This window comes from Oratosquilla oratoria, chromosome 6, assembly GCF_046742065.1.
Source record: "Oratosquilla oratoria isolate Oo_2021 chromosome 6, ASM4674206v1, whole genome shotgun sequence".
Lineage (NCBI taxonomy): Eukaryota > Metazoa > Arthropoda > Malacostraca > Stomatopoda > Squillidae > Oratosquilla > Oratosquilla oratoria.
This window is the reverse complement of record NC_134782.1, coordinates 39061215-39076511: the sequence shown is the minus strand read 5'-3', so window position 1 is coordinate 39076511 and position 15297 is coordinate 39061215. Positions and strand designations below refer to the sequence as shown.

The following is a 15297-nucleotide window of genomic DNA, read 5'->3' as shown; positions in this document are numbered from 1 at the left end:
GCTGTGACCCTACACGCAGATACACCCCCAACTTCTCGCCCAGAAGAGTTGGAGTAACAACTCGCAGCGCAGCGATACTGAAATTATTTCAGCCCTGGGCGAGATTCGAACCTGGACCGCCGTAGTGGCACCCGGGAACACTAACCACTGTGTGTGTGTGTGTGTGTGTGTTTACATTGATTAGGATTAGCCAGTACGCTCCATTCCACAGAATGCGGAAGTAAAGTGTGCAAATGACCGACTTGCTCGGAATTGAAGAAGGACAGCTAGACTGCTGGTAAATTGGGGGCAAATCCATCATTCCCACTTTCCAATGGACAATAGGCTGGCTGGTCTAACACATGATGAAGGGTGATCTACACTGAGAGAATTCGGAGAGCTTAGAAACAAGATTTTATTTTACTTGAACACGCACAGAGAGAGAGATACTAAAAATTAGTGAACACACGCAACCAGCATGCCTATGCATGCACAACCACACACACACAGCGCGCTAGTGTGGTGGTTAATATCACGGGCTTCCCACTCTGTAATACCAAGTTCGTGCCCCACTCACAGTTTTAGCAGATGTAGTACAGCAAGCCGTTGCTGTCCCCATTGAGCAGTTTGTGTACGCGGTGTGTGTGTGTTAAGTCACCGCTTTATTCGTGTATGAGCTCTGAGCTCTCATCTGGAAGCGTAATTGCTGCTGATCACGAGTCCAGCACGGAGCTGAACTTGGCCAGGAGTGGGTCTCGGTCGATTTAGGCGCTTTTCAGACTCGTGTCCGCCGCCCCCTCTTCCCTTCAGGTGACTAACATCGCCTGGCGCCCTCAGCCATAACAAAATATATAAAGTGCGATGAAGGGGTTGGGAATCGTGTTTGTGATGTTCGTTTCGTGTTTTTAGGGTGTTAGTGCACCACAACTCGCCTAAAGTCGTGCTCTGCGTTGTGGAGGGTTGTGATGCACCGTAGTGTGATGGCTATCGGGCCTGGGGTGGGTGGTGGTGGGCAGGGGGGAGGACGGCACCTGTCGCCTTGGCGTACAGATGCGGCGAGATGGTCAAAGAACTGGTCGCCCCCCTCTTTTTTGAGGATGTTGCCTTCGTCGATCTGAAACCATTTATTCATTTATGTATTTGTTTATTTTTATTTATTTATTTATTTTGGGGTCTTTGAAGTGTCGAGGGTTCTTCTCTGTCTTGGGAACGGTCAGTTCCTAAGGTTGAAGAGAGAGAGAGAAAGGGGGGGAGTGAGGTGAGATGGGGTGAGAGTTAGAAACATTCTGATTGTTTCTTTGGAAGTGGGGGCGGAGGGGGGGGGGGCAGCGCCGGCTGCTCTAACCACTTCCTTGCCGGACCAGCGGAACACCAACGGTAATTGGGGGCTGCTGCTGGGGGGGGGGGACGTGCTCCCACCCCCCTCTCCCCCCTAGCCGCAGGTTGCTGCTGCTGCTGCTCCTCCCAGTACTCCTGTACCGTCTTGGACCTCGGGGCTTTTATTTACTTCCTTATCCTCCTTCCTCCCCCTTCCTCCTTCCCTCCTGCCTTCCTCTCTTCTCCCCTGCCTTCCTCTCTTCTCCCCTGCCTTCCTCTCTTCTCCCCTTCCTCCTTCCTTCCTACCTTCCTCTCTTTTCCCGTTCCTTCTTCCTTCCGTTTCCCTCTCCTCCTCGTCTTCTTCCTCCTTCTTTCCTTCCTGCCTTCCTCTCTTCTCCCCTTCATTCCCCTCTTCTTTTCCTTCTCCTCCTCCTCGCTGTTCCACGCCGCCCCCCTCCCTCCTCTTCCACATATATATAATATGTGTGTGTGTATATATATATATATAATATATACATATATATATATATATATATATATATATATATATATATAATGTCAATACAATTATATATTTTATTGTTTTTTTTTTTAATATTAAATTTCCAAAGATAGAGGCGAAACTTGGCCTTTTGGGGGTCTTGTAGCTGATTGGCAAGGGTCATGTTTATAATTATTATTATATTTTTAATTTATTTATTGTTATTATTATTGTTGTTGATGTTGTTTTGTCGATATATTCGCTGGCGTCATGAGTAGAAAGAAAAATGCGCACATGTGGGGAGACGACGGCTACTTCTCTTCCTCCTCCTCTTCCTTCTCCTCCTCCTCCTCCTCCTCCTCTTCCTCCTCCTCCTCTGGTGTGGTGACCTTGCCGCATCAAAGGTCACTCATGACGTCACTTATCACGAGTTGTTGTTGTTGTTGTTGTGGCACAGGATTGTACATTCTCTCCCCCCCTCTCTCCTCTCCCTCTCTCCCTCTTCTCCTCTCCCCCTCCCCTCAGAAGGTGGCATACTCTCCCCCCGTCCCCCCTTTGGCACCTGCTGACGTGACTGAAAATTTATGACGTTGTTATGACGTCATAAGCGTACGGGCTCCTTTGTTGTTGTCGACGTATTGACCTCGAGATGATTAAGCCCCCCTCCCCCTCTCCCCTCCCCCCCACAGCATGAGGTCCTGCCGACAGCTGAAGGGAATCGTTGGGTGTTGAGCCAAAGCAGGACCTGGAAAGGTGCCAATAGTGAGGACGGAATTGAGGGTAAACGCGCGCACACACACACACACACACACACACACACACACACACACACACACACACACACACACTTGACGACACAATGGTAGCGATTGCGGCCGCCACTACGGCGGTCCGGGTTCGAATTTCGCCCAGGGATGAAATAATTACAGTATCGTTGCGCTGCGGGTCGTTACTCCAACTCTCGTGGGCGAGGAATTGGGGGTATGTGTGTGCATGTAAGGTCACAGCATTACCCTTAGGTCGGTCAAATATGAGTTCTGAGCTCTCTTCCGGGAGAGAGGAAAGTAGCTGTCGATCACGAGTCCAACACGTGATCCGGGACCCCACACACACGTGATCCGGGACACGCACACGCGTATATGTGTGTGTGTGTGCATGACAGGAATGGCGACTGACAGGCAACAGTAACCTTCTCCCCGAACTATTTATAGACGGCGCTGCCAAAACATGGATATCTGCCTCACCACACGTTACCGTATCAGGGACGTATAGTTCAGGTGTGCACATTTAAATTTGCAATTAATATATCGGGCAGATAGTGTCGAAATGCGTGATGGTTTGACTAACGATTTGCATTCCTGATAGCTTACTGGAGGGAGAGAGAGAGAGAGAGAGAGAGAGAGAGAGAGTCCTGGAAGCACGAATTAATGGCATAATCGAAGCCTGAATCCGGTTTGATCATATTAAAAAAAATGTGTTTGTGGTGTCGGAAAGTGCAAGGTGAGCAGGGTCGACTCTCGCTTTGGTCGAGTTTTGGTCGATAGATGGAGGAAGAGGGGTGGGAGAGGGGGGGGAGGGGGGAGCAGAGGCGTCAATGCGGCGGTCGATCTCAGTCGAGGAGTCACAGGACTTCGATGTGTCGAGGAACCTCGTGAGAACGATAGGAGCCTCCTTACATGAACGAGAGTGGTTAAGGGTGGGGAGTGAGGGTTGTCGTGATTACAGACACTGGTTCAATCCCCAAGGCTTACCCCCCCCCACACACACACGCACCCTTTCCCACCCCCACCCTCCCCCACTCCCGACACAAACTCCACAGTACACTTCCCCAAGAGTAAGCAAGAATTTAGGAAGATTTATTGTGTGTATGTCTGTGTGTGTGTATTTTGCATCTGTTGACTTAATTGTATACAGGAAAGGAACATTTGTGGGATAACCTCTCTCTCTCTCTCTCTCTCTCTCTCTCTCTCTCTCTCTCTCTCTCTCTCTCTCTTTTGGATTCCCTTTATGGTTTTAGCTTTGGCTATAATTATTGACATTGTTCCAAGATCTGCACAGATAGCTTTTTTATTTATTTACTTATTTTGATTTTATTTTATTTTTCCCATTTCCTTTGGACATGTGGTTTTCTTCAGTTTGCTCCCATGAGCTTGCAATGCCCTCCTATCCTGAGCTGAGAGGTCTTGATCAGTGTTGGCTACTCACTGTAATGTTTAAGGACCTGAGCCATGCAATCATGTTGCCCCTTTCTCTTCTTTCTTTTAGTGATGACAGGTCTAGTGGTTCGAGTCTTTACTCATGTGGTCAGGCACTAGTTAGGCTGCTGCCTTTGGTATTGTCTCAGTCAAGTTTATATTTTTTACTTTTTCTGGAGACCACACCGGTATTGCATATCTTAATATCATGTAGATCAGGTATTCAACTTGTCCATTACTAAGAATCTCAGATTCTTCACATTTGGTTTTGTGATCATCTCGTTTCTTTTGAAGAATGAATTGATCATGTGTTTGTGTTAGTACATGCCTTCATGCCAAATCATTTTTAACCTTGTAGCATCCATATTCTACTCTTATATCTATTGTGACTTCTGCCAGGCAAATTTATTCAGCTGAGGGAAATGAGTGCGAAAATCAAGGGGCTAATCCGAGTTAGAACAAATGGAGAAAAGCCTTACCCGTGCCACTACACGGGAATAGTGTAACCGTGTCTGTAGATTTTAATCAATAGGTTGGCTCTGCTTTCTTATAGATTTGTTATAACTTGAAACACCTAATGAGTGATTTGAGTTTCTTAGACTTTTTTTTCTTTACTTTCTCTCGTTTGAGCAGCTCAAACCTGTCCTTATAGCAGAAGTGTTTGTTAGGTAAGCCCACATTTCTTTTCCTTCATGTGAATAATACCGTAATAGCTAATGTATTCTTTCTGTTTTACGAGTGGCAGTTTTGTTTAATTACTTGCCTTTACTCACAGGGAGTGTGTTGCCCCCTCCACCCCCACCCCTATGTTTTTTATGCTAATATTCAGCCTGAAAATCAAACATCTACCTCTCATCTTAATTAGTGTGCATTGTCTCTGTATGTTATTCTTAAATGGATCCAGGTTGATCCGAGACTTTTATCTCGCTGTGAACCCAAATTAATAGCTCCATTGTAAGTGAAAGAATGAAACAAGTATTTCAGAGGAATAAATCATATATTTAATTTTGAAGGGAGTTTCCCCGCAGACCTAATCAGTGGTTCCCAATCTAGACGTGATTGAATTACCTCTAGGGCCAATTTAATTACTAATAAGAGTAATTCAATTACCTGTTGGGTAAATGCAAGTAGGCAACTCATTGTGGTAAATACAACAAGATTAGGGGCAGACTGTATAATGATGAATATTTTGGTATTCTGTATGTGTTGTAATTTTGTTGTATTGTACTGTGTTTTGCAAATAATAATTATCATGTTATATGTAATTAATACCTGCAGCCAATTCCAGGGTTAATATTGAAGTAATAAGTCAAATAATCTGTGGGACTACAATTTTTAACTTACCCGGTAGATTTTATGGTGTGTTGTATGTTTATGTGATTGTACTGTCATAGATTTAGTTTGTGTCGAAAGAAAGTAGACTTCTTTGCTTTGGCAGATGCAAGGCTCCATTTGGCACAATGGATGGAACAGAAAAAAAAAAAAAGATTGGGAACCACTGCATTTATCGAGCATTGAAGAAGTTCATCCCTGTGTATTCAACATTCATCTCCATCAGAAACCAGATTTAGTCTCACATCAGTTTACAAAGCTCTTTCTAATATCATCCAGCTTCCTCTGAAGCTGTTATCATTACATAGATGAAACTGCTTCTCTGCATATGTAGTATTTTTCACATAACCTGTAAAAGTCCTCCTTCTTTCATTGTACATTGACTGCTTCCTTATCATGATGATTATGCTGTTGATAGTCTTCCATTCTCTGTTTGAAAATTAAACATACAGTACTTCATGTTTTCAAACTCTTTCCACTACTTCTCCAACCCCCAATTATTGTGTTCAGCTTCGTTTTGTTTTCCTCACTCACAGGCATATCCGCAGCTGAGCACATTCTCTTTGTTATGCAGTTTATCCCTTTCACTCACAGCAGTTGAATATTTTTGCGAGAAGTCACGAATTAGATACTCCACCATATTTTTGCGAGTTTAATTTTCTCTGTGCCTTTAACTTGATTGAGCAGCACAGTTACGTATACAGGTTCATTTTGGCTTGCACCAGACTTTTTTTTTTTTTTTTTGTACCCCCCTTTAGGGATACCCTAGTTTTTATTTAATCTGTTAACGGAAGAGTACAATTTTGCTGATTTTCTCTCTCTAGATGATTTTATTCAGCTGTGTGGGTTCCCTCTGCCCTGTACAGGGTTAAAAATTTCCATTGGCTATTTATGTAACAGAGCAAAGTTTTGGGCAGCTTTATTGATTTATTACTATGGCTCACCATGCTTACGGAAGCTTAGTGCCACCACTTAATATGTGTACATATGATTTCATGAGTTTGAATTTCTTTTTTTGTTTTGTAAGCTGTGGACCTATTATTGCCTCCCATAATTCTCTACTTCTCCTATATTGTCGAGAAAAGCTGTTAAACTTCATGACAAGTGTGTGTATACTATCAAAATATGTACAAACCCTTTTTTCCCTAGCTAAAGCAGATTTTTTTTTTCTTCTTTTTTAAATCCATCTTTCCAGTTTATGCATCTAAATGTTTCCCTTCTTTGTACAGCTGAACACATGGAGTGGCAGCATTGAGATAGGAGTCACGGTTTGCAATCCAGACGTGATAGATATTCCTATCACAGCCACTGACCTTCGCGGAGGCACATGGGTTAGTTGTCACAGATATTTTTGTACATCTTTTCAGCAGTTGTCACTTGAATATGTGTCACTTGTCTTTGCTGAAGAGGAGGAATATGTATATACATTTAGTAAGGTCTGATGTGTTTTTAATCATTTCTTTAATTGTTGAACCTTCATACAAACCATTTCATGAAGAATTGATATTTGAATCATAAGTTCATATTTTGAATGACTGCTCTTGTATACATCTCAAGCTGTGTCTACAAATAATGTTGTTGCTTTAGATTATGCTGGGACAAGGAGTCCTGCGTGATGGACGATCACTGCACGAAGCATATGGATGTGACCTGGATAAACTTGTGGAAGGGGATCGGGTTGGAGTTATGCGCACATCTCAGGTGAACAATTCTGTAATGAATAGGAATTCTAATAATAATAGTGAATGCATAATTAGTGATTTAGAAGATATCAATTTAATTATAATTGTTGAAACATAATTAATGCTTTAGAAGATGTCTCTTAAATCTGTAAAGTTTTCCTTTGGGTAATAGTAAATCTGGTTATGGGCTTTTCTAAGATGTGTGTTTATGAATAGTGGGAAAAAAATAAGAACACTGCTTGATATTTGCTTGTAGATATAAAAGTTTTGTCAATATTCTTTTCACCGTAGTGATGCCTTAGTATTTGTAAACCTTGCTGGTGTTAGTATATTTTTTAATTAGCCATTAACTACTTAGTTCAGTCGAGAAATAGGTTTCTGTGTGAGGTAAGGATGTTTTTGGGGCTTTCATAGTTTTTTGACAAAGAAGCTTTCTTGAGAGTTTTACAAACAAATGGAATAAGGGGAAGTCTGTCAAAGACGTAGTAGGACGTGTGAGGGGTAGGAATGGAGACAATATTTTACGTAATTGGGGTTCTCCTCAAATTAATAAGATTAACTAACAACATCTGAAAGGAGAAACAAATCAAACATCATATTATAAGAGTTAATACATGTATGAAAACTACTGTTGAATTTGGGATTAGATTTTTCTTTGTTGGCAATTGCTTTCTAAAACTTTGTTTGATAAAAGTTGATTGATTAATGCGATCTCCTTACTCAGGGTGAACTGAAATTCTTTGTGAATGGTGACTGTCAGGGTGTTGCAGCGTGCAACCTACCGTCCATCCTCTATGCAGTGGTGGATATGTATGGCAAGTGTGCACAAATTACCGTGACGGCACCCACGACACCTGACTCAAGTGAGTATTACTGCACTTGGTGTTTAACTTTCCTCTTTGTCAAGGACTCCATTCTCTTATCTATGTACCAAAAGCTTTTTCCCCCTTACAAGGGAGGTAACCAAGTCAAAGCCATGTACCTACTCCCACCCATTCCATTGCCCTCCATTACCCCTTCATCCCACTCATTTTAGCTCCCATACATACATACATACATATACCAAAGGCTTTCTCCCCCTTACAAGGAGGGTAGCCAAAAAGAAAAAGGCATAGAAATCACTCCCACCCATTTCATTTCCCATATATTTCACTCCCCTCCACCCTCCTCCCTCCCTCCTATCTTGGCGCCTCCTGGATGACGGGTCATCCCTGCATCCTGTCCACTGCCCTGGGTCAGAAGCAGTGTCGCAAGACACAGCACATCCACAGCAAGGCCGCTTCATAAATTCGCCGACCCCCCCCTCTCCATCCCCGGGGTCATGCAGGAAAGGATAAGACGGGGAGAAATCCCTTCAGGCTGTGTCACATTTTTTCTCATACATACTTCCTCACCCCCCATCCCCCACCCACTCCCCCTCATGCATCACAGCCTCATCTATACACAACCCTTCTCCATTCACCCCTATCTTCTGTCCTCTCCTGTCCTTCCTCAACAGACATTCCTCTCTTTTGTAAAGTCCCTTTCACCCCATCCATCCATCTCATCCTAGGACACCCCCTCATATTCACTCTTTTCACCTCTGCCTTCCACACTTCTTTTACTAATCTTTCTTCACTCATTCTTTCCATGTGTCCAAACCATCCTAATACTCTTTCACCAACCCTATCTCCCAGCTCCTTTTCCACCCCTGTTCTCCTCCTCACCTCCTCATTTCTCACTCTATCTAGCCTAGTAACCCCTGTCATACTTCTCAGACATTTCATCTCAAACACATTCAAACTCATTCTCTCTTCCTCTCTCATGTTCCATGTTTCTGCCCCATACATTGCTGTTGGCACAATCACTCCTTCATATAACCTTCTCTTAGCATCCATTCCCAGATGTCTATTTCTCATTACACTTTTTAATCCACCAAGGCATTTACTCGCTTCTCTCAATCTACATTCTACCTCCACCTCCACTCCTCCCTTTCCTGTCACATTCGCACCCAAGTATCTGAAACTATCCACTTCCTCCAGTTTCTCACCCTTAATGCTCACTTCCAGCCTACTGTCACTCTCTCCCCTTGTACATCTCATCACCTTACTTTTGCCCACATTTATCTTCAGCTTCCTTCTTTCACACACCTTCTCAAACTCTGTCACTAACTTCCTCAATCCCTACTCTGATCCGGCTACAAGCGCAGTGTTGTCAGCAAACAACAACTGGCTCACCTCCCACTTTTCTCCATTTACTTTAATCATCTCCAACCCCTGACCCACTACCCTTGCATTCACCTCTTGCACCACCCCAACCATGTAAAGATTGAACAGCCAGGGCGACATAACACATCCCTGACAAAGTCCCACCTTTACCTCAAACCATTCACTCTCTCCATTTCTAATCCTAACGCATGCTCTACTTCTCTCATAAAAACTCTTGACTGCCCTTAACAGCTTTCCTCCTATCCCATATATCTGCAGTACCTCCCACAGTGCCTTCCTGTCTACCCTGTCCTAAGCCTTTTCCAGATCCATAAAAGCCCCAAAAACATCCTTACCTTTTCCTATAGCTTTCTCACATATGTCTTACCACAAAAATCTGATCTACACATCCCCTACCTGTCCTAAACCCACACTGTTCCTCACCAATTACTCACCACATATGAAAATTTCATGTCCAAGCTAGACATTTGTTCCATTATTTTCATTTTCATAATCTGTCAGTACATTTGTTAAGACATTGTTTTTAGGTTTATGCCCTTTACATTCTCAAGTATTTCTCACCAAAGAGAGACTCACAATGGGGACCTACCTATAGTAGTTCTGTGAGGCAGACATTGGAGAAAATTATCTCGTCACTTGCATTCAAACCTGAACACCTTGACTTCCACATAGAGGGGCAACTGACATTCTTTGTACTGTATTCATTGCTTCATCATTTAATTTGAGGGGGTGAGATCAGAGGGGGGGTTTATGCCTCAGCTGTTGGGCCATGCTGTGTAAGATCTGTGCCTAACTGCATTGCTTGTGACTCAATCACTGTGATGGGGCAGGGCAACCATCCATCCTTGAGGTGCTGAGATAGGAGGGGTGGTTGAAGGGAGCTTATTTGTTTTTGATGTGGGCATTAGTTTATAGATAGTAGTCCTGCCATTGTGGATGAGTGGACTTAAAGATACATGATTTGGTAGCTTTATGGACTTGGTGAATATAAAGCTTTGTAAGTATTCATTCCTGTACTTAGTTTTCTTATGATGCCTAAATTTATTTGTCTCTGAGTGTAAGGGGTGATGATCCTTTTTTAGATGTGTTGATGTTTTTTATTAGTTTGATTAGAATACAGGTTTTGTTTTGTGCTTCAATGTTCACTCTTATGCAGTCTGAAATGCAATACTGATTAAGTCATGGATTTTTGTTTCCAAGTGCATGTTTATATGTACATTTTGCTGGAGTGTAGACCCTAGACGTCCATGCATAATATATCACAGAATGAAGAGATACATTTTTGCTGTAGGAGGGTTTCAGTGTCACCAAAATCATTTTGTATTCGTTCTATGTTCATTGATTTTATGCCTTTTATGTTCTGCCTTTTTATTTTTTATTTTGTTTCTTCCATTTAACAGATACTCTAGACGAAGATTCAATAAGTGAGATGTCGTCCCTACGTGATTCCAACCTCCTGGAATGTCAACAAGAAGTCTCCTCTTCACACACGGCCTCATCCAACCCCCAAGCCTCATCTTGTAGTGCCCTCAGCAACCATGTAGCCAACATCAGCATTGCAAACAGCATTATGTCCAACAGTGATAGCAATTTACGTCAGGACATGGTCAATTCTCTGTGTAACAATAGTTCAAGCAACATTACCACAGACGACTTAGCAGCTCCCACTCCTCTTGATTCTAACCAACTAAGAAGCACGTTGCCGTCAGACCAGGAAGCGTGTGTGCAAGGTGGTGAAGGTGCCAGTCTTGGAGGAGGACCTTGTAATGTAGGAGTTGGGGGCAGTGGAGGTGCGTCTGGACAAGGAGGAGGAGGAGGAGGAGGAGGAGGAGGAACGGGGACTGGAGGAATCTCGACACCAGCCTCCCGAACGTTGGCAAGTGGGAGCACCACTGGAACCGGTGGGAATAGTACAGCAAACAGTGCTGCAGGTGGAGTCGGAAATTGCAGTGGACTTGCCAGCGGCACAAGTACTGGTAGAGGGAATGCTGGTGGGGAAGGAAACAGCCTGACGGTTGTGGAAAACTCCGGAAATGGAAGCACCAGTAGTGACAACATGGCGAACTACCATATGTCAGACAGACTTAGATTTCACAACAAGTGTGGCACTCTAGTCAAACTCTCTAATAGTGGTAGGACGGCGGAAAGAAGACGACCGCTGGATGAATTCAATAATGGGGTTGTGATGAGCCACCGTGCACTTAGAGAAAACGAACTCTTTGAGGTAAAGTGATTTTGATTTTGTAAGGTAGACTTAAGAGAAACCAAGAATGCAAATGAACTCAGCGGTGGTAAATATGTTTATTTGTAGATAACACTTGCATGTGTACTTTCATACATATATTGAGGTGTTGTGATGTAGCTTTAGAAAACACACATTGTATTATAAGTTCTACAATATTTGTAGTACTCTGCATGACAGTGCATGGAGTTCCAGAAAAGAATTGTAGTGGAGAGTTGATGGTGGAGATGGGTCTAGAGTTGATGATACCAAATACAGTGTTTCGGAAAAAAGTCAAACTTAAGTACAGATGGGAGAGGGTGGTGGATGGAAGGGTGGCAGATAGAGCGTTGATGGACTATGTAGTGGTAGATAGGAGAATAATAGGAAGAGTTAAGGATGTACATGTTCTAAGGGGAGAGAGTGGGGGAACATCAGATAATTTTTTGGTGGAAGGTAAGTTGAGTGGAGGATAGATTGAGAAAGAGGAAAAGGACAAAAGGTAGGTAGGTGCTGAGAGTGAACTGCCTAAATGAGAAGGAAAAGGAGGAGTACAAGAAGAAGCGTATGGGAGGGAGTGAAGGATAGAGTAGAACTAGGAGTGGAGGAGAAATGGGGATGGTTCAAGAAGGGAGTCACAAAGTGTGCAAAGATGGTGTGTGGAACAAGAAGGACAGGAAGAAATAGAAGGAAGGGTAGTGAGTGGTGGGATGAGGAAGCAAAGAAGGTTGTAGAAGAGAAGAAGTGAGCTTTCACAGATTGGTTACAAAATAGGACAAGAGAGTCATATGATAGGTACAAAGAAAAGAGAAGTAAAGTACAAGATAAAGGAGGCAAAGAGGAGAGCAGATGTGAAATGGGGTAAGAGTATGACAGAAAATTTTGAGAGTACCAAAAAGATGTTTTGGAAAGAAATTAAGAGAGGAAGAGGAGGCAAATCAAGTAGAGAAGAAAAGGTAAAAGGTGCAGATGGAGAGATGATAATGGAAGAGAATGCATTAAAAGGAAGATGGACAGAGTATTTTAGGGAGTTGCTAAATGTGAAGGAGGATAGGGAGGGAAAGATAGTTGCAGTGGGAAGTGCTAATAAGATGATCGTGATGAGTGAGGAAAATGGAGGAGAAATAAGGAAGGATGAAGTGAAGGCAGTTGTTAAGATGATGAGAGCAGGTAAGGCACCTGGTCTGGATGGATGCCATGCAGAATGTCTCAAAAAAGGAGGTACAGTGATGGTGGACTGGCTGGTGAGGTTATTTAATGTTTGGTTGAGGGAGGGTAGAGTGCTGGAAGACTGGAGGAGTGCCTGTATAGTCCCACTCTACAAGGGAAAAGGGGACAAGTGTGAGTGTAGTAGTTTCAGAGGGATTAGCTTGTTAAGTGTAGTTGGGAAGGCTTATGGGAGGATCTTGATTGAGAGAATTAGGAGAGGAACAGAGGGAGTAATTGGTGAGGAATAGTGTGGATTTAGGACGGATAGAGGTTGTGTAGATCAGATATTTTTGGTAAGACAGATACGTGAGAAAGCTATAGGAAAAGGTAAGGATGTTTTTTGGGCTTTTATGGATCTGGAAAAGGCTTATGACAGGGTAGACAGAAAGGCACTGTGGGAGGTACTGCAGATATACGGGATAGGAGGAAAGCTTCTAGGAGCTGTCAAGAGTTTTTATGAGAGTAGTAGAGCATGTGTCAGGATTAGAAATGGGGAGAGTGAGTGGTTCGAGCTAAAGGTGGGACTTCGCTAGGGATGTGTTATGTTGCCCTGGCTGTTCAACTTATACATGGATGGGGTGGTGCAAGAGGTAAATGCAAGGGTGGTGGGTCAGGGATTGGAGATGGTTAAAGAAAATGGAGAAAAGTGGGAGGTGAGCCAGCTGTTGTTTGCAGACGACACTGCACTTGTAGCAGGATCAGAGGAGGTATTGAGGAAGTTGGTGACAGAGTTTGGGAGAGTGTGTGAAAGAAGAAAGTTGAAGATAAATGTGGGTAAAAGTAAGGTGATGAGATGTACAAGGGGTGAAAGTGGCAACAGACTGGAAGTGAGCATTAAGGGAGAGAGACTGGAGGAAGTGGATAGTTTTAGATACTTGGATGCGAATGTGGCAGGAAAGGGAGGAGTGGAGGTGGAGGTAGAATGTAGATTGAGAGAAGCAAGTAAATGCCTTGGTGTATTAAAAAGTGTAATGAGAAATAGACATTTGGGAATGGATGCTAAGAGGAGATTGTATGAAGGAGTGATTGTGCTGAGAGCACTGTAAGGGGCAGAAACATGGAACATAAAGAGAGGAAGAGAGAAGGAGTTTGAATGTGTTTGAGATGAGGTGTCTGAGAAGTATAATGGGGGTTGCTAGGCTTGATAGAGTGAGAAATGAGGAGGTAAGGAGGAGGACGGGGGTGGTAAGGGAGTTGGGAGATAGGGTAGATGAAAGAGTATTAGGATGGTTTGGATACATGGAAAGAATGAGTGAAGAAAGACTAGTAAAAGAGGTATGGAAGGCAGATGTGGAGGGAGTGAACATGAGGGGGTGACCTAGGATGAGATGGATTGATGGGGTTAAAAGGGCTTTGGGGAAGAGAGGAATGTCTGTTGAGGAAGGACGGGAGAGGACAGAAGATGGGTGAATGGAAAATGGTTGTATATGGATGATGTTTTGATGCATGATTTGGAATGGGTGAGGGGATGGGGGATGAGGTAGTATGTGTGAGAAAACTTTGCCGTAGTCCAAAGGGATTTCTCCCCACCTTCTCCTTTTCTGCATGAAAAGACTAAGAGGGGGGGTCGCCAATTTAATGAAGCAGTCTTGCTGTGGATGTGCTGTCTTGCGACACTACTACTGACCCAGGGCAGTGGACAAGATGCAGGGATGACCCATCATCTAGGAGGTGCCAAGATAAGAGGGAGGGTAGAGGTTGGAGGGTAGTGGAGTGTATTAGGGATGGAATGGGTGGGAGTGGTTTTTATGCCTTTGTTTTTTGGCCACCTCCATTGTAAGGGGGGAAAAAGCCTTTGGTATATATATGTTAATATATGTAACAGTTTTGGAGATATGTTGTCACAATTATGCTTTATTTAATGAGGAACTATTAACATCTTTTGCTATGATGATAACTGTTGTCTTGACTTTTAATGATTGGAAACTTGCAGCCTCACTGTGGTTGATGACAGTTATTTTTGCGTGACCAGTTTGCAGTAGTAGGAGGAGAGCAGTTACCAGTTGTCAGTGATGTAAAAAGTTGAAGGAATTGCAATCAAAGTTGATTGAGGGAGATTTGATTCTGTCTGAAGACCAATGCCCAACTCTGTGGGGCAACATTGGTTGTTGACAGGTTACAAAGACAGGTAGGGAGATGATTCTCTCTGACGACCATCTTGGAGGACCACCATTTGCTAGTATCTGTCATTGGTCCCACAAGCAGTCCAAGAATAAACCAGTGTCAATGTTCAGTTTCAGTATATTGTACCGTGAGGTTTGTGTACCTGATTATGTGCCATTATCAAGCTTCATTCATTAACCACTTTGGTACAACGATGTCTATGTAGGTGTCATGAGGTGAGCCTGGGTACACGAGGATCTTGATTATATTTTTTTTGTAGTTGTACATGAGTTACCCCCAGATTCTGTGAACTGATTTGATCACATTTTCTATGTTTATTATTACTGAGAGTAAAAGGGAATGAGTAATACAGCAGTTATTTTATATTTTATAATGCAAGTAGTGTGATGCAAATTACATATGGCAGCCTATACTGCACACGAGAATTTGAGTGATACTGAAGTGGTTAATTGCTCATTATCTGAGTAGGAAGAGTAATTTTCAATCAAGGAGGACAGGAGATATAGCAAAAGTAAAAAAGAGGCTCAGCATTCCTGTGATTGGTGATTCA

The 15297-nt window shown here is 43.1% G+C and overlaps 1 protein-coding gene across 5 annotated transcripts in view; it reads left to right on the top strand.

Annotated features, from left to right (window-relative positions):
• Positions 1-15297, top strand: part of LOC143026427 (neuralized-like protein 4) — a 101908-nt gene that overhangs the window by 12815 nt on the left and 73796 nt on the right. For 4 of the 5 annotated variants that reach the window (XR_012966478.1, XM_076186772.1, XM_076186771.1 and 1 more), the window contains exons 2-5: positions 6534-6635; positions 6892-7005; positions 7711-7849; positions 10594-11417. Coding sequence is in view for 4 of the 5 variants with exons in the window: in XM_076186772.1 (XP_076042887.1) it covers positions 6534-6635; positions 6892-7005; positions 7711-7849; positions 10594-11417 (1179 nt within the window). In the remaining variant the exon portion in view is untranslated. Of the gene's footprint in view, positions 1-4605; positions 4641-6533; positions 6636-6891; positions 7006-7710; positions 7850-10593; positions 11418-15297 lie in introns of all 5 variants that reach the window. The other variant, XM_076186773.1, reaches the window with a different exon arrangement.